This window comes from Aphelocoma coerulescens, chromosome 1, assembly GCF_041296385.1.
Source record: "Aphelocoma coerulescens isolate FSJ_1873_10779 chromosome 1, UR_Acoe_1.0, whole genome shotgun sequence".
Taxonomy (NCBI): domain Eukaryota; kingdom Metazoa; phylum Chordata; class Aves; order Passeriformes; family Corvidae; genus Aphelocoma; species Aphelocoma coerulescens.
Genome location: NC_091013.1, coordinates 87039500 through 87066232, shown reverse-complemented (window position 1 = coordinate 87066232; position 26733 = coordinate 87039500). Strand labels below are relative to the sequence as shown.

Sequence of the window (26733 nt, the reverse complement as noted above, 5' to 3'; positions counted from 1 at the left end):
TATGTGTTGTGATACACAGATACACTGGGAAGAGCTGTGTGCTGAAATTCATTGGCTTTCTCATGTGCAAGAGATGTGAACCTTGTTTGGCATTTGAGGGCTTTGTCCAAGGCTCTGACACTTTGTTCTCCAACTTCTAGTTTTAAAAAGGAACATATGTGACTTTATCCTAAGCCTGAAGTGGGTTCCAGTGTGCCTCAGTGTGTGATTGAGGTTGCTTGTCTCTTGCAAAGAACAGGCTCATAATGGCTATTTTGGTGTTCCTGGGAAAGTAGACTCTCCATCACACTTCTGCTTTTGCGTGGGAAGGGCTCCCTCTGAATAGTCACAGAAATCCCTGTAAATATCAAAAATGCATCTTGTGTCACATTTCAAATCCTTCATAATTCCCTACTCTCCTGCTGTTTGCAAGAAACCTGAGCCACATGCTTTCATCTCACCATCACCTCTCAGCCTGATGGATCCAGGAGGAATTGCCATTCTCTGTAGGTCAGACCTGGAGGAAAATGGGTAACACGGGTGTAACAGCTTAACATTTCCATTTAGGAACGGTTGGATAAGCCTCAAGAGGGGAGACCTGCTGCTTTACATTAAGAGTGACCACTCAAGAAAGATTCCTTCTGCCTCCTGCCACTGTGTGTTGCTGCAGCATCCTGTGGTCCATCACTGCATCCTGAGTAACTGTCAGTGACAAAATGCACTTTCCACCTGGCAGAGCTCAGTGCTTTCTGGTGGGTGACTACAGGTTATGATCACTAACAGGTAGGGAAAGGCCAGATAACAGCAGTATTTTTGAGCAGGGGAAAGCTCGATGAGTGTTTTCAAAGAGAACTGACCAGCTATGAGGGAGAGCATGGTTGACAGGGCTACTTTTGCTTTAAGAATAATTAGTGGGATGTAGGCTAGGCAGTAAAATGAATGTGAAAAGTAATAGCAAGGAGTTGGAGCCATAGAGGAAAAACCTGGAAACCCTGAAGATACAAATTAGGCAAATTGTGCTTTAACAGGATCCCCTTTTTTATTTTTTTTTTGAGTGGGGATGCCAGTGATGCAAGATGAGCTCTATCAAGGCTAGAGAGGTACAATTGCAATAACTGAGATGTGAGAGGATGCTGGGTAGGATTAATCCTGAAGGAACTTTTTTTTTTTTTTTTTTTTGAAGGCTTCACTGCTGTACTTCTGCCGGAAATAACTCTCTTGCCAGCTGAGATTAAACCAGTTCTTCACATGAATGACCTGTGTGAACAGTGAAGGTGCAGGTTGATGAGGCTTTGGTTGGCAAGGGAAGGGCTGTTCTGTGAGCAGAGGGAGGAGGGGGTTTAAGAGAAGGTGGGTGGTGTCTGTTTTAAGCTGGAAATCTGAAATCTTCTTAGGTAAGTATCAGCTACTTGAGAACTGCATCAACCAGTTCAGGTGCTGCATGTAGAACATTAAATTAGGGTAGAAAGCATTTCTGTTGGAGTCTGGGGACAGAGGTGGCACTAAGGCACTAGTGGCTAGGTGAGGATTTGGACAGTTGCAGAGCAATGGGATGTGGCCTGTCTGCAGAGAAATGGTGACAACCCCAAGAAAGGCTGGGCCATCATGGGTGGCCTGTCCTCCAGCACCTAGGAGTGAGTGGGAAGAGAAGGTAGAAGAAAGTATTGTCTTCTCTATTTTGGTACCTATAGCTTTTATACAAAACTTAGTTAAAAGGGGAAATTTCCTGAATATGGCACAAAAATAGTTCCCATAGAAGAATACCAGCCCTCTTACAACTTCCTTGGCAGACAGACAAAAATGCACATAGAGAGCATGATACCTGGGCAGAGGAAAGTCAGTATTGAGACTGCAGAGTGTAAAGATGATCATCAATGTTAGTAAAGAAAAGCAAAGCAGAGTTGGGGACATCAGCGGGGAAAGAGGCTGGAGAGGTAAAATAGCTCAACAAAGATAATATGAGGCACAGGTCTGGTTTACATGGGGTTATTCCTGAGTTACTCTCTTTGGACAAGTCACCTGATCTGCTACTTTTTCCCCATTTTGCCTGTGTGTACAGAGTGCTCAGAGATGGACAATAATTCTTAGTAAGGGATTTTTCTATAGCACAGAGTATAGCCAGGCAACCAGCCTCTAATAAAAGTTTTATGATACAGGCTTGAAGTTACTGTTAATGATGAGGAAAGGGGAAATATGTATGTACTGTCTATGTGCAACTTGCTCTCCCTTTAAAATTTAAGGGATGTACAAGAGGGTAGTGTGAGGTGGAAAGTGTTAAATGTTGAGTGAAGCTTTTGACCTCAGCCTTTTAAAAATGCCACAAGCTACTTTCAGTGTGATAGACCAAACAAAAGTAATATATTCCCTCGAAGCACAACTCACATATATGTTGTTGGAGTCAATACAACCTTCTGTACAACCTGGTATAAAGAAAACTCGTGTCATTAACAACAAGGAGCAAATAACAAAAGGGAGAACAGTCTGAGGAAGTGTGTGAAGCAGAGACATCACACATATAGGGTCTGTAACACTCCTCTGGTGCTCTTACAGAACCCAGCTAATGTTTAACTTAGTTTCAGGTTCAGAGTGTTGTTTGTTGTAATGAATGAAGGAATATCTTACCTTTATTCTATATTACATATTTAATTGTGGCTTCCTAATTCCTATGTGCTTATCACAGCCAGGTTCTGGATCTGTCCAGGAGTGTATTTGTGTTGAGGTTGAAGGGGATCATGTTTGTAACCATGCTGAGGCTTTATTTTGCTGGCTTTGGGGCAGACGTGAGTGGACACAGACCTCCTCTAAAAAGCACACACTGTCTTCACTGACTGCATAAGTGTAATTAATGTACAAAAAAAAGCAAACATGGTGCTTTCCATGTGACTCCCATTATCTGCAACTCTTGTGCTGTACATGGGAAGTCTCCCTTGGTGCTTGTGCAGTTTTGTGGGAAGGGAGAGAAGAGGTTATTAGTTGCCAAGAAAAGAGACCCAAATCAATTTCAGGGAGCACTTGGAGCTGCTGGCTGTAACTTTGGGCAGTATGTGAGGCTCCTGCAGAGCAGCATTGAAGGAGCTGTGAACCAAAGCATGGGCTTAGCAAGCCCACAGTGAAAACTTCTATTTCTCCACTGGAGGGGAAGTTCTTCGCTCCAAATGCTACATAGACTTTTTTGGATGTGGAACACTTGTCTTTGCCACGAGCCCACCTACGTGTCTATGCCAAAATGATGCTCAAACCTGTCCCCTTGCATTGCACCACAAATGGGATACTTGACCTTTAATGCCTAATATTTTCCAATTGTCTTGGGTTGTTTGGTGCCGCTGACAGTGAACCAAAAGCCTATTTGTGACTTACAAATGCGTGTTCTGTTACAGATGGATGTGTTAGCTGGGGCTGTAGTGACTGTTGTTCAGGCTGGCACTGAGATTTGCATTGGAACCTGATTTGTGCTCAGGGTTTGAATTTGGATTCCCAGATCCAACACACAGTCTTGCCAGGATATGCACGTCCTTTGCAATCTTAAAAGCAGAGGGTGTTCTAACTTTTGGCAGAGGTAAACCCCATTGCTTTTATCTCTGTAGGTAGCTGGCAGGTGTCATTCCAGAGTTAGGGATAGTTTTTGCCATGTGTTCTTCCCATCTTCCCCTCTGGGCACCATTTTTCCTGCTCTTTTTTGCTGTGCTGGGCAGGGATGCTCCTCTCTGCAGTGCGGCTGGCTGGGCTCATGTCTTGGTGCTCCAGGAGCATCTGCCTAGACATCCTTAGCCCAGATTCATCCCATATTCTTCTGTTCTTCCTGTTTCCCCTGTCTTTTCAACCTATAAATTTTATTTCTTCCTTTATAAACTAAAATTGCCTCATGGTTTCTTTAAACCACCTTTTTTTTCCTATTTAAACCTAGATTTTTACAGCTGTAGCATGTTTCCTTTCACCATCATGTGTAGCAATTGAGAGTACTGCCAGCTAAGCAAATATCCCAGTCCAGATGAAGCCAGTTTCACAAGCTTTGTTACCCTGCCTGGATTCTTTACCACCACAGCAGCTTCTCTGTTGCTTTTTATCATACATGTATCCAGTAGTTCAAGTTGCCTCAATTTAGGTTGTTTAGGGTTTTTTTTAGGTTGTTTTTCACATGACTATTGCGGAGACACTGAGGTGCTTTGGCTACAAGGGAGCAGCAGCACACGTTAAGAGTTAAGAGGGAAGGTTTTTTTTTTTCCTTTGGAGAGAAGCTAAATAGGTTGAAGGACAGAGTAGTTCTAAAAGGTGGTTCAAAGCTGGAATTTTTATGTTCTTGCTGGAGTTAAATGACTGGAATAAAATTGTGGAAGTCTTTGTAAACCCTCTGTTTTCAGAGAGAAAACCAGTGACTTTTTATAAATCTGCTTTTAAAGTTTAAATGTAATATAATGCTTCTGTACAAGTTCCTTGCACAGAGCTTTGGAGGATGGGTAGATTTGGGCTTGCAGTGCCATTTCCAGGCAGTGCTGATGACTGTTGCCTTGGAAAGAGTAAAATCTAAAGTGCCGTATAGGACCTGTCCTGCAAGCAGCCATCAGCAGAGCCAAAAATCATCTTATATTCTGACTTGTGGCCTTGGCCTTCACCTCTTTTACCTGCTAAGAGGATAAATATGCACCAAAAAAACCCCCAAAAAACCAAACCTCAAACTATTCTGTTCTCTGCTTATCCAATTTCAGTCACATGTAGTGTAGAAATACATAGAGAAGGAGCTGGAAATAAATATAGAGCTTCTACAGAAGTCTTGTCTTTGGTTTACACAGGCTCTGTTAGACATGAAATCTCTTTATAACTTGTGGCAATTTGCTGTGCAATAGGAGCTGTTTTTCATACGTCGCTTTATACTTGGTGGGAGCATGCTGTGCTGGGGGGCAGCGAGACTGTGCTTGTGTTTGAGGGGATAAATGGCAAACTGAAACATGATGTGAGGGAATTCTTTATTTTGCTAAATAAAAATGCCTTATGTTGAGTTTTGAATTACAAGTAGTATTTTTGGCTAGACTGCCCATTTTGTTAAAGAACAAATGGTGCTAGTCCAAATAGTTTTGTGCAAATTTGGGAAAATGCAAGGGATGAACAAATGTGAAATGTGCCTTACCCCCATAAGCACAGTCTGTCTGGCTCATACCATCTCAATTGTCAAGCTCTGTCCTAAAGGAGAATGTGTAAGTCTATATGTATTTTAGAAGCTGAAAATGCAGTCTTTTTTGTGACTGAAGCAGTTTTCTTCCAGGACTGTGTGTCAAGATCTTGAACACCTGAGTGTAACTAGCTGTAGCCTAACTAAGTCTCCTAGTCAGGATGGAAAATAGTTGCTCTGTCACATCCTTTCAACTTAAAGCAGTAAAACTGTGTGGTGTCCAATAGTGCCAGCCTGCTCTGCTGTAATACCCAGAGAGAATTATTCTTGCTTGGTTTTGGTTTTCTGTTTCCCTTTTTCTTTCACAGCCTGCCTTTTAATTTCCTTTTGGCCCGTGCTCTCTCCCTTGCCCATTCGTTCCTGCATCCACCCACGTGCACAGCAATCCAGAAACACCCTGGACCCTGAACCACCAGGGGACTGAGCATGTGCAAGCCAACAACCCTTGCAGGGAGGGGATGCTGCAGGACCAGTGTGATGAGGGGTAGTCTGGCTGGAGTCTTCCACGGAAAAATCATGTTTTCTGTGTATTTGACTTACCGGATGGGTGAAAGAGCCGAGTTCTTACATCCCTCGGCTTGTGATTGCACTCCCAGTAACTTCAGTAACCTGAATGTTTCATCCCCGTGGTGTGGGTAAGGGTGAATGTACGAGGCTTGTGATACAATTCAGTGTTGCAGCTGAAGTTATTGTGTTAATCTATTTATCTCACAGTTGATACAAAGTGACCTCGTTTTGGTACATGCAGGCTGTAAATGAAGGGGGGTGTCTCACCCGCAGTCCTGCAGGCGTAGCCTGGCTGGGAGGAAGGACAATGATGTCTTGCCTTCCTTCTGCCTCATAACCAAAAGATAATGGATCCAAATTAGTTATGCATGTGTTATTACCTTTAGCTTATTTGTATGGGCATCCTTGATTATGGATGTGGTTTGTGCAGGAGCATGGTTTAGCTGTTGCGATGAAGGCTCTGCAGTGCAAAGTCACTGAGGCTGGGGACCTTGGGAGGATGTGGCCCTCGGTGTACGTACACAGCCAGAGTTGGAGTGCTGTGGTGCAGGTTGACACAGAGCTGCTTTGTCGGGAAGATAAGGGAAACAGCTCGTGGCTTTCCTTAGAGAAGGTGCTGCTTTCCAGGCAGCTGCCTGTCCATGGTGGTGCAACTTCTGGTCCCACCCCACAGTGGATGGGGGTGTTGGAAAAAACCTAACCCACAGGGGAGCACTGCTTACCGCACTGTACAATAAATGTTATTCCTTGGGGTCCTGTTGTTCCTTCTAGACAAAAGTACTGCACTGAAGCCCAGGAGGGGAGAGCAGTTTGAAGGAGGGGAAGGGCTGGAGACAGACCAATGAACTAAAACCTGGTAGTGAAATGAGTGATGCAAATCTGCTGTGGGGCTATTCTCAGCCTCCCAGATTTTTAGCATGCAGCCAAAAACAAAAGGCAGTGTGACTGGAAGGTGCAGGCTCTCTGGGGACCTGCTCTTGAAGTTATGGCCAAATTATCTCCCTATACTTAGAAAATCTACTGTAATGAAAGATGTGTGATGCTGGTCATGCAGGCAGGGTGCTTTGGACTGCCTGGGTGGGAGCGAACACCAGGGTGTCTTTTCTGCTGTTACCTGTCTGGCAGATTAAAACTTGCACAAATATCCATGGCTCTGGCTTGCTTTGAGAACGCAGGAAAAGACACCTATTGTTGGACATTTGGCAAGAAATGGCAGGGTGATGCTGAGTGTGGGAGCAGAGGAGGGGGCTCACGCTGCTGCCAGCTTCTCCTGGCCATGCTGTGCTGGCAGCCTCCCCTGGGCGCTGGTGGCTGAGCCCTTGTGGAGCTGAGACCCCCCTTGCAGCTAGTTCAGGCTCCCTTTGGCAGGCAAGAAGTCACCACATACAAGAGCACATGATTTTCATTACCCGCGCCTGAGTGTCTGCTGGGGCTGAATTGCCTGGATCCCCGAGAGCTGCTCAGTAAGAAACAGCAAACATTTTCCCTGGGAAGGAGCAGCTGTTTATATATAGTGTGCAGTGGGTTCATGAGTGATTATTAGGAAAACATTCCTTTCTAGTCATAAAAAAGGGCATTTTTGTTGTCTCCTTTCCTCTAAAACAGGCAAGTTGGAGAGTCAGGGATTTTCATTTGCCATGACAACCAATGAAACTGCCAAGCCATGTGATATCTTTATCCTTCCTATGATTAAACCTTTTTTTTTTAATTTTTAAGGCCATGTTGCTAACAGTTGGGAAACATCAGGTGTTATTTGCTTTTCTCATGTAGATTAGTCAGGATTTAATTTGCATGTTTTTATTTAAGAGCTGTAGAGAGCTGGGGGATATTGATATTTCCATGATTTATGGTAAGGGCGGTATCTTAGTTCAGAATTGTTGTATTGTACTGAAGTCTTCCCCCCTCTGCTCCTCTCCCCCTTTGAGGACCACTCAGCTACAGCACTGTCTCCCACAGGACAAAAATTATCATGGGACCCATCAGTGGTGCTAAACAGTGATGAGGCTCAGAGCCTTGGAGATGTTGGTTTACATAGGATACAAATGGCTTAGAGACTTTATGAGCCAATAAATCTTTTCCTGTTCTTATGCCAGGGCAAGGTATTGCAAAGGCAGAAATAGTGAGGGATATGACTCTTGATGCTTGGTCCACATGAGGGCTTCCCTTGGCTCCAGGTCTGGCACTCCAAGAGCCAAGAGCCTGGTGTTGGTGTTGCTGTCAGCAAAGCTGAGTGCCAGCATTTATCCTCCCTTTTAAAAATTGCTATCTTCTGTTTAGGAATTTCCTCAGGGTGCCAAATATAGATTCAACACACAAAAGAAAGTCCCACAAACTCAAAGCCCAACCCCAAAAGCTGCTCTGTTGCTAAAGAATGAAAGTAGATGGTCACAAACACGGTGTTGACGTGCCAAGTTGTGTCCCCATGACCATGCAGCTGTGAGTGCAAAGGTCCCTGTCCCAGTGGCAGCACTGCCCAGGCTGCACACGTCATGTTGCTGTCAGTGTCTATGAAGGACTGGCTGCTACTTGCTTTAAGTAAACAAGAGGAAGTAACTTTGTTTCCTAATCTTAGTCCCAAAGAGGTGAAAACTTCAGAGGGCTGCTGCCAGGAGATAGTAATTATAGAGGAAAAAATATATATTATATTTTTGGGTGCTATTATCTATAATACAGCTACGTCTATACTGGAAGAGCCCTGAGAGATGGGAACATAATTTTGAACAAAAGCACCATTCTTTGGGAGTTCCTGGGCTGTGTCACAGAGTTGCTGGTCATTGGTGACATCAAAAGGGTGAATATTGGTGCTGCAGAAACTGCGGTTGTGCCTTCACCTTCTCCCCAAATGCAAATCTTTCTCTGCAGATCTCTGCAATAATTTATTAACCCATGTGGCTGGAGAAGGGGAGTAGCTGAGCTGGGTGTGGAGGTGTGCAGAGGTGAAGACAGGATTTATCTGGGCTGGAGAGCTGCTGTGACCGATGCCATCTTTTAATGTGTGTGTGCATGCACATGTGGTGCTTGGTTTTGTGGGGCCCTGCCTGCTTAGTCCTCAAGGTACTGCTTGCTGCATCAGCTCTAAACAGTAAATCTCAAAGACCCTGGAACGCAATTTTTAAAATTATGTTTTCAGATTTTGTACTTTTAGGTAAGCTGTTTGAGTAATATCCCTGCAGTGGTAGGAGGCCTGGAGCAGAGAGCTTCTGCTAAAGAGCCGCTTTTTTGTGTTTAAGGCTTTGTTTTAGTGCCAAATTTGCCCTGTGCAGTTTCTTGAATTGCAGCTGGTCCAAAGCTGAGATGAGGTTTTAACAGCAGATAGCTGCCCTAGAAGACTAACTGCACATTTGCAGTGGTTTAGGGCAAATAAAAAGTACTGTAACCACCTGAAACTATAAGGGGAACTGAAAACAGGCTGCGTGTTAGTGTGTGAGCTAAAATGCAACCAAGACATGAAAACTGTTCCTTACCTTCTAAGAGACCTATGATATCATAGAGATCTTACTTGGGAGCCATGATATGAAGTTACTGTTACTGAGATACTCGAGATAGTAAACATACTTCTTTACAAAGTTAAATTCTGTAGCCCAGGCTCTAATATCTAATTCTGCTGCCCCACCCTCGGGTTTTTTTCCCCATCTGGCTTGGGTCCCTCCTGCAGCTGTCTGGAGCAGGCACGGCTGGAAGCCTTCCCTTTGGAGACATCATCTTAAGCCAGTCCTGAAGCTACACCCAAGTCTCTATTGTTTCTCCTTTCTTCCCTCTCTGAACAATTTGTTTTCGTGAAACATCTGCTGCTCTGGCAGATACCCACAGTTAAAGCTGTACCGCAGTGTTTCTTTGCAGAAATGCAAAGAATACTCCCTGCCAGCTCAGTCACTTGCCAGACAGGATGGCTGATCCCGGCCGAGGGGTTTCCATCAGATGAGACCATTTTTAGAGGGGAAAACTTCTTAGGGGGCACACACAGTGCCTGTGCTGGTGTAGTTCCATTAGGAAGGTGAAGCATATGTGCTTGTGTGCCACGAGCATGAGTGTTACAGGTAAAATGTACTTCCCACCTGGAAATAGGAGGTGGTAAATTGAGGGGCAATAATCAGCCTAGGAATAGCTGAGAACTTATCACCCCAAACTGGACTTTAGTGGCAGAGAGGGATTCCAAACTCATCTTTGGAGGCAAAAGCCTGTAACACTCAACTGTGTTTTATTCCTCCTATCCTATCACTTCATGTTCAAAAATGCTACCACTTCTAGATAGGAATCCTTCCTTTAAAAGTTGTAACAGAGGCAGAAGTTCTTCTGAAGTGCAAACGTGCTGTGGCAAAGTGCTGCCTTTCCTATTGTGGTGGCATGGATGTGATGCACAGCTCACATATGGCTCACACATGATGTTGCATGTGTGCTTGTAAAAAGGGAGCCTCCAGCCAAAGCACAGGGTCACTTTTCAATTTCCTCATGTAAGTTGAAAAACAGCCACAACAAAGAACCCTTTTCTCTTAACAATCCAACTCTGTAGTAGTAGGCTTGCACTTGAATTAGGGGGCATGCCTGAAAGTTTTTCCTGGGAGTGACAGCCACCTTCTTGAGTCACCAGGAAGAAGCTGCCCCTGTGACCCAAATGCAGATGCCTGACTGAAGGTGGGTTACTTGAACTTTGCAAATTAATGCCCTGATAATTTTTGGTGCTTGCTCCTGGATAAAGTTCCTTTAAGCAATTGTCTTGAGGGGGCTGCATCGCTGCACACCGTAACAAAATGTATGAGAAGAGCTGGTTAGAGGTTGAGCTCCTCTCAATGAAGTGTTATTGTAGAATCCTAGAATGATTTGGGTTGGAAGGGACCTTAAAGATTAGCTGGTTCCAGCTCCCGTATTGTGGGCAGGGAATCTTCCACTAGATTGGATTACTCAAAGTCTCATGCAACCTGGCCGTGAACATTTCCAGGGATGATTTTCACAGGTCCCTTCCAACCTAAACTATTGTATGGATCTATGTTTTTTATCTTTCTTATTGCCTGTTCCTCTGCTGCTGGTATTGCTAATTTATTACTATATTTCAATTACATATTTATAATATGAAATATGTATTATATATTTAAATATATATATATATATATAAAATGTATTTTGGAATATATTTATATATTTTATCTTCAGACTTTAGGTATGATATATCTGTCCTGAGCCAAAAGCATTTTTTTTTAGCTTTTTGATTGCTATTCCCAGATGCTGTTGAGTTGGCACAACCTGGCTTTCACCAGTGGTATGGCATGGCAGAGGAGCATCATGCACAGGGCTGCATGGAGCCCACAGCCCAAGCTGTGAGGTACCAAGCACACCCCAGACCTCAGACACCTGAAAGTGCAATTAGCTGAGGTTTAATTACTTGTTACTTCTAATAGGTTTGATGAAGTGATGTAAATCCCAGTAAATCACAAGCTTACTTAAGCAGAAGTGAAGAGATGGAAATAATGGCTTATTTTTTCAATTAAAAAGCATTCTTGCTAAATAAAACCTTATTGAACTTTTTTTTATTTTGTTCATACCCCAGTCTCTGACACAATGGAAACAAGATGGTCAACAGCAGTAAGATATGTCACTGCAGTTAAAACTCAAGAAAATTTTCTTGGATAGGCTGGCTTATGAAAGTGTGTCTAAGGCTCATATTCATATTTCACAATACGTTTGTGATTCTTATGTCACTGCTAAATGGCATAGTTACACTTGTGCTAATTCTGCACTTGCAACCTCATTTGAGTCACGATGTTCCTGTAAATACTTTATTGAAATTCTTTGGTTATGATAGCTTTTCTCATCTATTTTCAAAAATGGTGTGAGGCTGTCTAATCTTGCCAGTTTTTTAGCAGAGCCTTGTCACCTAGTTTCAAAACTTCTCCACGTATGATCATGATGCCACTCAAACCCATGCCAGCCCAGCAAACTAATGCATCAGGAGACTTCTTTGCTTTTTATATATTTGACATGCACAAGCCTTTCTTCTAAACTGAGGATTCGTTTCTCCACTGGCTTTGCCTCCTTGCGAGTTGGGTGCTTCGCTGCTTGTAGGTGCACTGTCCCCAGGAACCTCATGGGAGACACCTGGGGTTCAGCCTGATTCTGCACCTGGTTTCTAAGGACCCAAAATCTCATGTAAGTTGCTGATGGGCTCCCCATTTTGGTGGGTCATGTCTTGGTGTGGGAGCTTCATTTCACATAGAGAGCTGGATTAAGTAAGCTTTCCTGGCTTTTCCATGCAAGATATGTTTCAGTTACCTCTTGGCTGTAGTTTAAAAAAATAATTCTGTTGGGTTTTTTTTTGTTGTTTTTTTTCCCTTTGGGAAGAGGCTGTTGTTTTTGAGTGGATGAAACAGCATTTTTTGGCTGGATTTCTGGCAATGCAGTTTTTTCCACACTTGGAAGTCAGCCTGTCTGCTGTGCTGGCTGAGTGTGACTGCTTCAACACACAAAAACATGTTGCTGCAGAGCATACAGCTTGGTGGTCAGATGATGTGCTAAAATGTAGTCAAGACCAAGGGAGTGTTGTTTTGAGCATGCAGTGTTGTCTCCATCTCCACGCATGTCTTAAAAGGTGTTTATAAAAGCATGTGTTAATATTGCACCAACTTTTTTTGCAGGGAAAACTCAGATTCTGACAGTAAATGGAGTGTCAGGCTGTTCTCATGCTTCTGAAGATGGTGTGTGTCCTGGGGGTGCTGGTGTGTGGTTTAGTCAGACACTGTTGAGGCATTGTGACTATGCATATCAGCAGGATTTTTTTAATCCTAAAGAGATTAATTTTCTATTTATCATTTTGTAACTACTGTGTGTACCTCATTATTCCTATGCAGCACAGAAATCTGATTAGTTTATCTGTGCGAGGAGAATTATCATTGATTAACAGTTCAGTCCTCAGATGTGTTTGATGGAATATAACTTGCTGTCTGCATGTGATATTTAGCACTTCCGTGGCCATTCCCAATGCTGACGTGCACAAATGTCACTGAGTCCCCTTTCCCTCCAGGAGGTGAGAAAGTTAGATGAGGACACTGCACCAGGCAAGCTGTGAGTTGCCTGATCTCTCCTGAAGGATCTTTGGTGGTGCTGATCCTCAAGGGTGTGTCCAACCCAAACACATCTTTCCACCATCCAACCAAAAAGGATTAATCCTGTGTGCTAACGCTGCTCTTGACTCCAGCAGTACCAAAGCCCCACAGAGGACTTTGCCCAGAAGTGGACAGACTGGACACGAAGCCTTTTCCCTTATCAGGGATGTCAGGAATATGTGAAAATCCAAGGATTGCTCCTGAATGTGAGATCTGTAACCTCTAGTGTTAAGCAAAGCAGGCAGACGGAGAGGGCAGTCTGCAGGCAGTTACATCTGGTGTCCAGCCAGAGGTAAGGCTGGTGTGTCTCATGGTAAGTGTGAGCACCAAAGCAGAGCATCCTGTTCTCTGGAGCTCTGGCTCCAGGCTCTTCTTTGGGATGATATTGGTGCTGGATTTACCTGCTTGTTCCGTGGTGAAGCAGCTGTAGTTGCTGGTCAGGGGGTTCCTCTGTAGTACTTGCACAAGCTCCTGGAGGCCAACTCGTGTGAGCCATGACCTGAGCAAAGTAGTCCAGTGAGCTGCAAATTTTCCATGGTGGCAAAAGAGGTAAGGGCTGTGTGATCTGTATGGTCATTGATCTAAAGCTTCAGCTTTTCTTTTATTTATAGAAATGTATCTGTGGGATAGAACATACATCTGATACATGACAAGTTGTACCTACTCAACTTGCTTGGTTGCTGTAGGAGAAACATCCTGAGCAAAGCGTTGAGGAGCAGGAATCTCTCCATATAGGATAGGGCTGAGGTTTTTGTAATAAGCTGGTTTTTTTTTTCCAGATGCACTTTTTAAAATGTGTCCAGACTTTTCAATGATCAGCAGCTCATCAGCCAGTGTTGCTGGGCCTGCTGTGCATGGGGAAGCCCAATGCCTTCCTGTACTATGTGCATAGTTACTTGATGGCTCCTGGAAGTGTTGGATGGCTTTACTGAGCACTGTTGGGACCTTCTCCCTTCCTTGAAGAGGTATGTTTAGGATTGCCAGAGCACAGGCAACTGGATTTAGCTCACCTGCAATGGCAAGTGTGATAGGAGGAGTTGAGAGATGTCAAGCTCTGCAACCCTGAGTGCCTACAATACATCTTTCTCCTTTGATTTTGGAGAAGACATTCCTGGAGTTATAATGTTGCACCACGCTGAGAGTGTGGATCCCATGCACTTGTGGCTTTGTCACCATCAGCACAGAAGCATGCATGATCCAGACTTTTTTGGGAATTAAATCTCTCTTAATTTTTCTAGTGTGAATGGAAGTGAAATTTAACCCTGTGGAGATGAGCAGTGAGGAAGATGGGCAGCAGAGGGAAAGCAGAGTGAGGAAGATGGGAAGCAGAGGGAAATCCAGGCTGCTTGAGGGGCATGAGCTGGGCTTGTGCTTGCTGAGTGCAGGAGCCTGCTTGGGTTGGCAGGTGCTTTGGAAACTAAAACATTTTATCCTGAGTTACGTAATGCAGCAGCATGTCCAGACCTGAATTCCCTGCGATTTTCTGGCCTGTGAGGAATAATTTTCTGCTTGAAATATTAGCCTTAGCTTTGAATTTTGTGGCTCCTATGGTGTATGCAGTCTGTAATATCTATATACATAACTGCTGCTGTTTGAACTTGAGATGTTTGGGTAAATTTGTTTTTGTTTATAGCTGTTGGATGATGAAAGACAGAAAATACTTGTTTCTTGAGAACTGTATAAATACATCAAAACCTGCCCTGGCCTACTGGTTAGATCCAACAGGTGAAGAGGCTGCAGATCCTTCTGTAGCAGTAGATTGTAATGGGATTTTGAGGTGGGACAGAGCTGAGGTGCAAGTTATCAGTATTCCTGGCTTGATATGGTATTGGTATTAATCCTTAAATGTGGAGAAACCTTTGCAACTGTGGACAGTTTGGGTTTTGTTCTGTTTTGTTTTTCATCCAGCTCTTTACTGGGAAAAAACTGGCTGGATGTCTGAGCCCAGTGAGAGGTAGTGAATGGAGTTGCATCCAGCTGGAAGCTAGTCCCAAGTGGTATTCCCAAGGGCTCAGTTTTGGGGACACTTCTGTTTAATATCTTTATCAATGGTCTGGAGAGAGGATCAAGGGCACCCTCAGTCAGGTGGCAGATGACACCAAGGGGAGTGGGAGTGTTGATCTACTGGATGGCAGGAAGGCTCTGCAGAGGGATCTGGACAGGCTGGATCTGAGGCAAAGCTGGATCTGAACCTCTGTGTGAGGTTCAACAAGGTGAAGTGCTGGGTCCTGCATTTGGATTGCAGCAACCCAGGCAGCACCACAAAGTGGGGGCAGAGTGGTTGGAAAGCTGCCCGGTGGAAAAGGACCAGGGGGTGCTGGTCAACAGCAGCTGAACATGAGCATGGGAAAAGCAGCCCACAGCTTCTGCATTCCTTTTTCAGGTGTCTCTGTGGGAGCAGGAGCTTGTTAGTACAAGCTTGGGTGAGAGAAGGAGAGGTGAAAGCCCCTGGTCCCTGTGCTTTTGGTTTGGGTGGATCTCGCCACTCTTTTGGTTGAATTGGAATTAATAACTGAAGAACACCAAGAGCATTTATTGCACTGTCTTGCCCAAATGGAGAAACACAGAGGTTCTGGAGCATCTCCTGAGAAGGGCAATGGAACTGATGAGCGGTCTGGAGCACAAGTCTGATGAGAAGTGGCTGAGGGAGCTGGGGGTGTTTAGCCTGGAGAAAAGGAGGCTCAGGGGGACCTTCTCACTCAACAGCTGCCTGAAAGGAGGCTGTAGTGAAGTAGGGGTCAGTCTCTTCTCACATATGAAAAGCAGTAGGATGAGAGGAAGCATGAAGTTGCATCAGGGGAGAATTAGATTGGGTATTAGGAAAAATTTTCTCATAGAAGGGTGATGAAGCACTGGAACGGGCTGCCCAGGGAAGTGGTGGAGGCACTGTTCCTGGAAGTGTTTGAAAAACATGTAGATGTGTCAGTTAGGGAAATGCTGTAGTGGTGGACTTGGCAGTGCTGAACTTGATGATCTTGGAGGTCTTTTCCAACCTTAATGATTCTTTGAATCTGTGAAAACTGGCTAAGTCTAAAACATGTCCAGCTGTCCTTCAGCTGCATTCCCACTGATGGACCACCTCTCCAGGTGGTCAGCCTGCTTCAATTTATCCCTCTTGTTCTGTCCAGAGTCACCATGTGCGGGGCTGCATGATGGAGTGAAGCAGAGCAGTGACACAAATGAAATAAAACCCCGCAAAACAGATCCCTTGTGAGGCTGGCAGGAACAGCCCACGGAGGCTGGTTGGGATGCCAGCTGCATAAACTGCCTTGGGGAAAAACAGCTGTGAAACCAAATTTTCTGCCCTGCTGCCAGCCTTGGGCTCTACTCCTGCTTCATCTCATGACAGGGCATGTCTCTGTGCTGCAGTGTTTGTGATTGAAATGAATGTGGTGAGGGGTGGCTGAGGCGTGGACTGGCATCCCATTCCCTGCCCTCACTGCAGGGTCTTGTCTCCTCCAGAGAGTGGGACAGGCAGCTGCATCCTGAACAGTTTAAGCCACTGCAGGATGCGAGGCAGAGCCCTGCACCTGCAAACACAAGAAAAGCGAGGGGAAGAAAAAACTCAAACCCACACCAAAACAAACCCAAGAAAACAAAAACAAATAGAAAAGTTGTGCTCTGCCTTTGTTTTGGGGTTTTCTTTTTAAGCACATAATTCAGTGTGCTGTATTGCTGAGATGCACATTCCCCAGCTGTGGCCAGTGGGGTAGAGGTTGAGACACATCTTCTCTGGGGAGAGGGGAGGGGAGAGTGAGCCTGAGTCAGCAGCAAAGGTCACTTGGCTGCAAGGCTGGGCGTGCAGGAGGAGAGGATTTCGTAACGTGGCTGAGGCCGTGCCTGTGTGTCCAGCATCACTGCTGGGGTGGCATGTGTGCGCTCAGAGGGAGAAGCACCAGCTGGGGCGGCAGGGCAGCGATGGTCGGCTTCACCTGCCCACTCTGCCCCACAAAGCACTTCGCACTCTTCCGTGCTGCTTCCTTTGCTTGCTCCTTTCCCATGCCCTGACTTTATCTCATCATTGCATGGTTTGTTTTATGGTCTTGGCTCATCTTTCAGTTCCTGTTTGGGGTCATTATCACATGTGATTTGTCCTAGAGCCTAATGAACGGGATCAGACATAACTCTAGGGTATGTCTGAGCCATTTAACATTTCTGACCTCTAAGATCTGCAGAGAAAGTTTATTTTTAAGCTTCCTAAGAAGATAAATTTGAATTTTGGATTGTTTAGGGTGCAAGTAATGGAACTGATATCTCTCCAGGGGGAGCATACCCTCTGGCATATGAAGAATCCCAGGAATAATTATGTGGTGCTGCGTGAGTATCATTAGCCTTGAAATAGTTTTTAGTGGATGATCACACTTTTCTTCATGGAAGAAGCTAGTGTGAAACCTTGTATTAATATTTAGTCTTCATTTAAGAGCACTGTCAGCATGTGTTTAATACTGCTGTTATCCATTCCCACTCTGGGAAAGCCAGTCACAGAGATAAGAAATGATTACACAAAATAAGAACCCCAGAAAATAAAAAAGGGCTTGGTTTTTTTTTTGGCTATCCTTTAATGTCCCACTCTTTCACTCTGCCGAGAGAAGAAGGATCTGCAAGGACATGTGTGTTGGAGCAAGGTGAAGTCAGAGCATCCTCAGGACACCTCCAGCTGCTACTGCTTGGTGGCACTTTGCTGCACTGTGTCCCTGACCTGGTGAAGTGACACGTCTATGCAGTGACTCAGCTGTGTTCCTACTAATCATCTGCTGATGTGATGCAGCTCATTAGTCACTAACTGGTGTGGATACCCTTTTTTCAGGCTGTTGGAAAGGCCAAGGGCCACTTAGATGTGAAGCAGCTGAGTCAGTCTTCTATCTCTTTTGCCCTCAGATCCACCAGACTCTTGGTGGTGCTTGGAGAGCTGTTTCAATGTGCCCTGCCAGGCAGAAACAGACTGTCTCAGCTTTATCCTGTGTTCTCTGGTTGCTTGACTATAAGCCTATCACAGCTGTTTGGTGGGACTGTAGCTGGAGCCTTCTGGTGTGTGTTGCAGTGAACCCTCCAAAGGGAGGACCTCTGAAGGCATTGGGAGACAGCACCCTGACTTTGGACTGAGCATGAGAAGCTGGTTTCACCCAGGCTGCATTTGCTCCATCAGCTCTGTAAAAATCCTTTAAGTTATCTGGGGATTTACTGAGGATAGGACTTTCTTTATACATTTTTTCCCCCCATTCCCCACCCATCTGCCCCATATTTCTGCTGCACTTACCATCTTTGGCTCTATCACCTCACTCTTTACCTAATCTATAGATACTGGTGGGTTAGGTACTGATGTTTTGGTTTTGCCTTACATGGTATCCGAACTGATGGCGTGTAAATCTGTCTCTTTTCTGATCTCTTGAGGACAGGTCTTTGGTGCCATGTGTAATAGCTGGATCCTCCTGGATGTAGCTGGGTTTGGACACTGCCCTCCTGCTCCCTTGTCTGAGTTTTTCTTTCTGCCTAAAATCTCCAGCTGAATCTCTTCTGGCTGTTTTTGCTTTCCTGGAAGGTTACAGACCCCTTCTCTGGCACAGCGTTGGCAGCACCCTTGGGAGCACTGGAGATGGAGGCATGGATGCTCATCCCTCATGACTTGCTCAGCTGCAGCAAACTCTGCCTTTGTCTTTTTGGTCCTCCCTGTGCTGTGAGTGGTGTAGGAAGCTGTGTGGGTCTTCCCCCATGCAGGCAACCCTGCCCATCTCCTGTGACATTGCTGAAATATCAGTCTCTGCATCCTGCCAAGGAGCTTGGATTTGGGCATGGAGTATGCTGGATAGTTCCTAAGCTCCTCTCTGTTCACTTTCCATTTGAGCAATCTAAATATTCCTCACAAAACTAAAGAAAATTATCACAGTATAATATTTCTATTAGTGTCCATTATTTCTTCTCTTCTAAAAACCTCTCGTACTTCAGCTAAACTATTACCCCACTTTTCATACACTTTTAGCACATAAACTCTTTCTGTTTTTAAGGCAAACACTGTTGCTTTTGCTTAAAAATGAAGTCCCTTACCTGTTCTGCCCTCATGTGTGCCCAATCCCTGCTCTGTGTGCACCCAGTGTGCTCCTGGAGGAGCTCATAGTGCGGTTTGGGATATTTCCCTAACAGGAGTAAATTACATGATCCTCAGACAGTGTGACAAAGTCCACGCTGTCCTTTGGAGCTGGTGTAGCTAAAAGCAAAACAAACATTTGGGAACATCTGGGAATCACTATCTCAGGTTTGTGGAGCACTGCTTGGAAAGCTGACAACCAGCATCTCTAATTTGTTGGCAGTCAGGTGAGACTGCATGAGAGCCAAAATGGGGCCAAGGTTTCACAGCAGCTGACTTTGACTATGTGGATGCCCCGGCTCAGAGTGAAAAGTGCTCTTCTCCCTTATCTGAGGAGCCACGTGTGTGCCAAGAGACCTTTGTTCTGAATATTTGGAGTAATAAAGTTCAGCAGGGATAAAAGGGCATGTCCCCACTGACTTGGTTCACACAGTGGTATGCTCTCTGTCTCTCTTGCAGCTGCGTAAATGAGTATGGAAGATTATGATTTCCTCTTCAAAATTGTTTTAATCGGCAACGCCGGTGTGGGGAAGACCTGCTTAGTCCGTCGCTTCACTCAGGTAAGGTTGGCCACCTCTTGGGTTGTGGAATGTTGGGATGGGGACAGCACTGGGATGGGAGCATGGAGCCTGTGGCTCTGCACTGAGAGCTCTGCCAGCATCGCAGGTCCGAAGCATTTTGTTGTTCACACCCTTGGTGCATTCATCACATACAGTGACATACTGGCACAAGCAGCCCTTCTGTATCTAATGCTGCACCTGGCCCTGTTCTGGATTTTGTGTTGGAGAAAGCTCATTCCTCTCTGAAGGTGGAAAGTCCCCTCTAAAAGCCACTGGGACAACTCCTCCTATTTTGGTGGTGTTCTGGACCAGTACAATGGACCAACAAATTGCCTGCTCTCCCCAGCCTTTGCTGCACAGAGTTCTCCCTGTTACTTGCCATTAGTAAATAGATAATCTGGGTCCTGAGCTGTCAGTCCAGTGTCTTTTTTGTGGCAGAATAGCAGGGAAAAGACCATGCTTCTATGATCCAGGGGAAGGGAAGGCTTTACATGATGCATCATAAAGCACAAGTTGCAGGGTTTTGGTTGCACTCTCCACTAGGAATTGTCAGCAATTTTCTCCTTCACTGTTAATTTTAGTTTTAAAGCTATAGTGATATTAGATGCTCTCCAAAAACATGTGGCAGTCAGTGGCACTAAGGCTAGTCAAACCCAAAAGGTTAACAGCAAAAATCTTTGGCCACTTCTGCTTATTTGGTAGCACAGCTGCTGTAGGGGGTAGATGTGCCCCAAAATCAACATGACTTGGTAGACCAGAAATCAAAAACTCCAACTCTCATTTCGTTTGCTGCTGCTCCTTTCTGATGGTGCTGCAATCAAATACCATCAGCATTGTGCTGTCCCTTGCCATGACTGTGGCACTGGTGATGGCTGGGTCTGTGCTTCACTCCTGAAATGCTGTGCAGAGATGTGACCCTGTTGTTGAGAGCTGCCAGAAATGCCTGTTGGTGCCATGGGGTGCTGTGGAGGGAAGAGGGGAAAAAGTGCTGTGGAGGTTGCAAAAGGTTGCAAATGCATCTCATCCCACACAGATGTTCACATGTCTTTCAGTGCATTGGGAAGTAGGATGGAAGGTCCTCACTTACCCTTCCCTTGCCTCTTCCAACTGCACAGAAGTGTAGAAGGGCTTTCCCTCTCTCTTTTTTTCCTCCTTTTCCTGTTTTCCTACCTCTGAAGTCAATGACTCTTGCTGCATAACTTAGGGGTGTATTAGGCAGGGAAAACACAACAGGGTTGAATTTATGGTAACCTTCATGCTGGGGAAATGTCACACTCTAAATGTGATGGAAATAAGTGTCATGGGAAGGGGACAACAGATGAATAGTTTTGAAGATGGAAAAGGGTGAGGATTGGCACCCAGTGAGAGTTTTGTCTTGCTGTAGAAATAAGTTTAATCAAACTCTTGTTTTCTTCCAGGGGCTTTTCCCACCAGGGCAAGGAGCCACGATTGGGGTTGACTTTATGATTAAAACTGTGGAGATAAACGGTGAAAAAGTAAAGGTAGGAGCCTGATGACTTTAAGTGTAAATTCACGTGGCAGTACTATAGGCAAGGTTTCTTGCTGCAGCCTTTCCACTGCTGGAAGACACTCAAGGAAGCGCAGAGCTGTCTGGCGTGGCTTAGGCAATGCAGGGTCTAACAGTCTGTATGCCCCTCTCCACCATTACCATCAGGATTGTAACAGTGAACCTACTGGAGGGGAGAAAATGGAACAGGGAGATCTTGCAAAGCTCTTGTCCTTGCTTAGGAGACGGTAAGGTCATGCCTGGCTGGAGGTGAGGAAGCCCAAAGTGTTTCAGTGCAGCGTCTGCTCACTGTATTTCTGGTAGGCAGAAATATTTGCACTCCCACTGGGCTGTGCTTGAGGAAAATCTTCTCCTGTGAGCTCCAAGATGGCCACTGGGGAGAACAGGCTTCTTGTATGGTTCTGCACAACAAAGGCTCATCTTCCACTTCTGCCAAGTTATGGATTTGGGAGAAGCAGAGATGATTACAGTACTTGTGTTTCAGCCAACAGGTTGAACTGCAAAGGGCAAAGTTCTCCATATTTTTAACTCTTTCACCCTCTAAAATAGGGTGGTTGCAACCAAACCACTGCTGGGAAACTGTCCTTGTCCTGAGCTAATTCCCAAACTGAGCCTGAGCATCACTTGGCAGAGAACTACTTTGCCTGGGCCAAAACACACTGGGGACCAATCTCATGCTTTAATGGGATCCATGGTTGGGTTCCAGAACCCAGAAATGTTGGCTGCTACCACTTTGTTCATTAGTAGAGGTTTCACTTGAGCTACTGTGGTGTCTGAGATGAGAGAAGAGTATGGTTGTTTGAGCCTCTAATATCAAGGTGTCCACGGTCCCTGAGCTGCTCCTGGATTTACTCTGCCTGCATGAAATTCAGGGGCATCAAAGTGAAAACCAGCAGTTTTCCCCTTGCTGCCTATATCAAACCCAATGTGAGAGTGGCACCAGTGTGACAGTGGCTGGGTGTGCCATTGAGACCTGTTTTTTAGGCTTGTGTAAGTAATGGGATGGAAACAGTGCCCTTGGACAGTTTTTCAGCCCTGGGGTTTTTTTAACCTGTACTACAGCACCACAGAGGGTTTTTAAGAAGAAAATGGGGTGTTGTGTTGCTAAGTTTAGGACATATTTTAAGAGCCATGGTCATGTCAGCAAGCTGCCACTCTGCTGAATGAGGAGCTTACAAACCTATGGGAAGTGGTGGTGTGTCACCAGGAGACCTTCTCACCTGAGGAGGTGAAGGACAAGATGTAGAAATCCTTTACTGGGTAAAGACCAAGTTGATACTCAGCACATGGCTGTGCAGGTGGGCCAGAGCAGCAGGCAGGGAAGCAGTGAAGATCATGTGTAGCCCCTGCAGTGCTGGTGTTCAGCTTGGTGGTTGTGATTAGCAGGGCTGGCCAGGACATGAATGCTGCTTGTCCCAAGCTCATAGACCGCAGAGATGTTTCTCTCAGTCAAACCCAGCTCCAGTAAAGCAGCTCAGAGGATCTGAGCTGGTAAACGGCTTAATCACTGCACTGGAGGTGGAATTCATTCTTTTCCCTTATAAACACAGTTTAAACCAGCAGTCTCAAGACTGTCCTGATCATTAGAGGGAGAAAAGAAGTCCTGGGGGACATGAATCCCATCTACTTCAGGTATCTCTCCTTTTCAAGCATCTGGCTGGAGCCTTAAGAACATCACTTGTACATGAGGTCTGGAGTTTGTACTGGTGAACTTGCCCTAAGGATTTGTCTGTGTTTGAAGTGTTGCTCCTGTGATATAATCCTGTTTTAAGACTAATCTGGACTGGGAGTGCAGAGTTCTTCAGAGAATATTGGCAGTAGTTGTGCCAGTGTGGGCTGTCTCAGGGGCATGGATGGTTCAGGGAAGCTCTACAAGCTACATGAAAAGTCCCTGCTGCCCTGCAAATGTCTGATCAATGCACAAGTGTCCTCTCTGAATCACCTTGGGGCAGGATTGTGTGTCATAGAGCCTCAGCAAGTGCTAGCTGGTGTATCAGCTATAGTTTGCATGGCCAATACTGGGTTCCGAAAGTCCCTCTCCTGCCCCTGCCAGTGCTGTAAATTGGAGTTGCTGGAGCTCAGTTTCAATGACCAAGACTTGATAGGAGCTTAGTATGATACATCTGGGCACTGGAATGAGCCTTCTGGAGTCTGGAAGGCAAACAGATTTCTTTCAGTGGTCTTGTAGATGAAACTTTTTGAGTAAGCAGTGCTTGTGAGAATAAACATTTAATGAGAGGGGAAAAACAGAAAGGAGTCAGAGAGCAGAGCTGCTCTGGCTGTCAGCTTATTTAGCACTGCCCAAGCCATGACTCTTGCCTCTGTTCTGGGCAGCCTCCCTTGCATGTCTGCTGTGATCCAGAATGAGGGAGCAGAGCTGTTTACCAAAAAAGTTTTCAGACTTGAAAATAAATTATGGATTTCTGGGGAAAAATACTTTCCAGCTTTCAAAATAGCATTATACAGTCGGTGGAGAGGAACTTCCTAGTATGAAAGCTGTGTGCCAGCTCTGCCAGATATGAGCAGCTACCAAAGCTGACTGCCCAATGAGCTGAGAGCACTGTGCAGTTGTGGGGGATTTTGATCTGCCTGGCATCTTCTAATAAACTCCAAGAAATGTGTGCAGTACTTGTACCAAGAGGGCCCACAAATTGAAGCAAAGCAGATAGCAGTTACTGTGCTGGTCAAAGCTAAGCACCTTCAGTGCTGCAAGCAGAGGGCTGTGCTCTATGGACCAGTGATCTCATTAGTGGAAAGCTAAATGTGTGTGCAAGTGTTGGGAGGGCAGGAAGCATCGGCTGACACCAAGAAAAATAAACATCTAGATTTTCTTCAGGCTGAGTCAGACACTGTCTTTGCTTATTCTGGGGAAAAAATATTGTACAAATAAAATAAGTGCTGTGAAATATTTTATTTGACAGAAATGACCAGTGAGGGAAAGTGTGAGATGTGTATTTTGTGTGCAGGAAGAGTTTATCAGTGACTGTAAGGCTGGGGGCTCTTCCCTGTGTTCTGCACCCAGCTCACAGGTGGACTCATGTCTGCTCTCCCCAGCACAATCTCTTCTGCTTTCAATGTCTTAGATTAAAGCAATAGAAGAACAAATTCACATCAAATTTTTATCAATTTAGAGGTCATGTCAGTAAAGGCAGAACATATATAGGCTGGAGTTAGCCAGTAGACAGTGATTAAATGTTTTTCCCGGGAAACAGCTGAGTAACAACAGAATTATCTGTATCTTTCCATCTGCCAGAGTTTGGAGGCTGGTTTTGTTTTAAGGAGGACTCATTCATTATCTGGTTTTCATGTGCAAGTAATTTCACTTACAGGTTTGTGTGTCACTTTACAGATGCCAGATTCAGCCATTTGAGTACAACTATGCCAAGAGATTAAAAGCACAAAGGTGCCCAGGAGCTGTGAGCCACCACAATTACTTTCTCTGCAAAAAAAAAGTGGGCTTTTTTTTTCAAAATTTTACCCCACATCTAAAAGCTGCTACTGAGAGCTCTCGTTTCAAACTAACATATTTATGATGATTGGCTGGCGTAGCTCAGCTTTGGAACTGGGCAAGAATAAGTTTTTCTCTGTACAGGCTGCTGAATATATGGAAAAAATCTTAAATACTTTACCTTTTTCTTTCCAAAGTACACAGGATTTTGGCTAGAAATCATCCTTCCACATATTTAATTCCAGGGAGAGGTTCTTTAAAAAAATAAAAGCTGAAGCAGAGAAATAATCTTTTATCTTGAAATTATATTAATCACGCGTGTTTGTTTCTTGGACTTCCTTTTTGAAGAATTGAGGTTTTGGTGACCCACCAAAAACTATCAGATGGTCAAAATATAAAACCAGTATAAGTCTAGTTTGTATTGGGAAATGTATGTTGTCTTTGTGGATCCAGAGGGTTTGGCAAACCTTCATGAGTTCTTTGATGGTGGTGAGATAAAGGAACAGGCTGTCCAGAGAAGCTGTGGATGCCCCATCCCTGGAAGTGTTCAAGGCCAGGCTGGATGAGGCTTTGAACAACCTGGTCTAGTGGAATGTGTCCTGCCCATGGCTGGGGGGCTGAAACCCAAACCATTTTAGGATTCTTTGATGTAGTTAAGGACATGTCAGCCAATTCTATGTGCTGGGAAGGCAAACAGTGAGCAGCTGGATGAGATGGCTGAAGTTGTAGAGAGAAAATGTGTTACCAACCTTAGATAAGCCTTCAGCTGAGCTCCTTGTTCAGTCCTGTGCTTTCCACCCATCACTGCATTGTCTCTGGATAACTGTAACGAGATCTGTGGGCTAAAGGAGAGGCATTCCTATTCCTTCTTGGGAATGGAAGCTGCTGTTGTTGGACTTTAGGGGTGGGAAAAGTGACTTTCTCCCTCTAGCCCCTCCAGGCTGGCAGTTCTGCCCTCTGCAGAGGGAGAGGCTAGAAGTTGCATGGAAGCTGACAGACCTGCAGCATCCAGGGCCGTCAGCCTCAGTGCCAGCTGACTTTGTGCCTTGCATTTCAATCCACAAGTGCAGGAACAGAAACAAATAATGCTGGGGGAAGGGAAGCTGAAGGGAGAAGAGCTAAGTGCTTTCCCAGGATGGGTTTTGCCCTGAAGGGGATTTTTTTTAGGTCAAAATGGTGCTGCTATCAAATAAAAAAAATGTAACTAACTTCTTCTTTTGCCTTTTGCTGCCCTTCCTTGCTATGGCAAAAGCTGCAGATCTGGGACACGGCAGGCCAGGAGCGGTTCCGGTCCATCACGCAGAGTTACTATCGCAGCGCCAACGCGCTGATCCTGACCTATGACATCACCTGCGAGGAGTCCTTCCGGTGCCTGCCCGAGTGGCTGCGGGAAATCGAGCAGTATGCCAGCAACAAGGTCATCACTGTGCTCGTGGGTAAGCCACCGCTGGCCCTCACCACCAGGAGCTGTGCGAGGGGCGAGCTGTGCGTGCCTGGGATGGGGGGCAGGTGGAGATGTTAGCAGGAGGAAAACCTGGCATCTGTCCCCTGGTGGTGCAGGATGCTTGGACCTGGTGTGCTGGATCTTGTTGCCAACTGCTTGTAACTGCAGTGGGCACAGTGTATGGCCTTGAACGCAGTGCTTGGACCATTCCTTCTGCAAATAACCCCAGGATGCTGATAGTGGTGTTCAGGATGCCACGGCCACTTCTTAAAGTGTGGTCCTGTTTTGGGTCTAAGGCTACTGCCTGCAGAGGGGGATGGGACCACCCGTTGGCTCCATAAAGGACTGAAGTGTAGATGGTGCAGCTACCACTGAGCTAAGAATAGAGCAATTCCCCTTGTGACTCCAGGATCAGATCTCTACAAATATGTGAGGGTCTGCTCGAGCTGGTGATGTCTGCAGGTTGCTGTAGCCCATAGGTATGGGACAACCAGTCTTGGCTTAAGTGGTAAGGATCTGTGAACCACATCAGGACATGATGGTTGTGTGGATCATAGCATTCACAGGTGGGGCAGAGCTGGAAAACTGGATGTTCTTGCATGGGTTTTAGGGAAACTAAAAATAAATAACTGAATGTTATATTAATCTGTAGAGCTTCAACTCAAGGCAAAACAGACCTCAGGCCATCTGTCTGCTACAAGGAAGGGGAAGGTTATTTTGCCTACCAGTGCTTTTCCATGCTCTGCTTTCAGCATCTGATACTTGGGACTTGCCTTTTAAAGGTCCAAGAATATATAAAGAACAGTGGAAAAATAACTTGGGGAAAGCTAAGAAGTTTCCTGCTACAGTGTGACCTTTAATAGTTTGCTATTTAAATGAAAAAATCTAGGTCATTGTAAGAAGTGTCTAAAAGTGTATTTAAAAAAA

At 45.2% G+C, this 26733-nt stretch overlaps 1 protein-coding gene across 4 annotated transcripts in view; it reads left to right on the top strand.

Annotated features, from left to right (window-relative positions):
• Positions 1-26733, top strand: part of RAB30 (RAB30, member RAS oncogene family) — a 40984-nt gene that overhangs the window by 12778 nt on the left and 1473 nt on the right. For 3 of the 4 annotated variants that reach the window (XM_069015836.1, XM_069015857.1, XM_069015866.1), the window contains exons 2-4: positions 19286-19386; positions 20805-20888; positions 25615-25798. In XM_069015836.1, coding sequence (XP_068871937.1) covers positions 19294-19386; positions 20805-20888; positions 25615-25798 — 361 coding nt within the window. In that variant the 5' untranslated portion in view covers positions 19286-19293. Of the gene's footprint in view, positions 1-19240; positions 19387-20804; positions 20889-25614; positions 25799-26733 lie in introns of those variants that run through there. The other variant, XM_069015846.1, reaches the window with a different exon arrangement.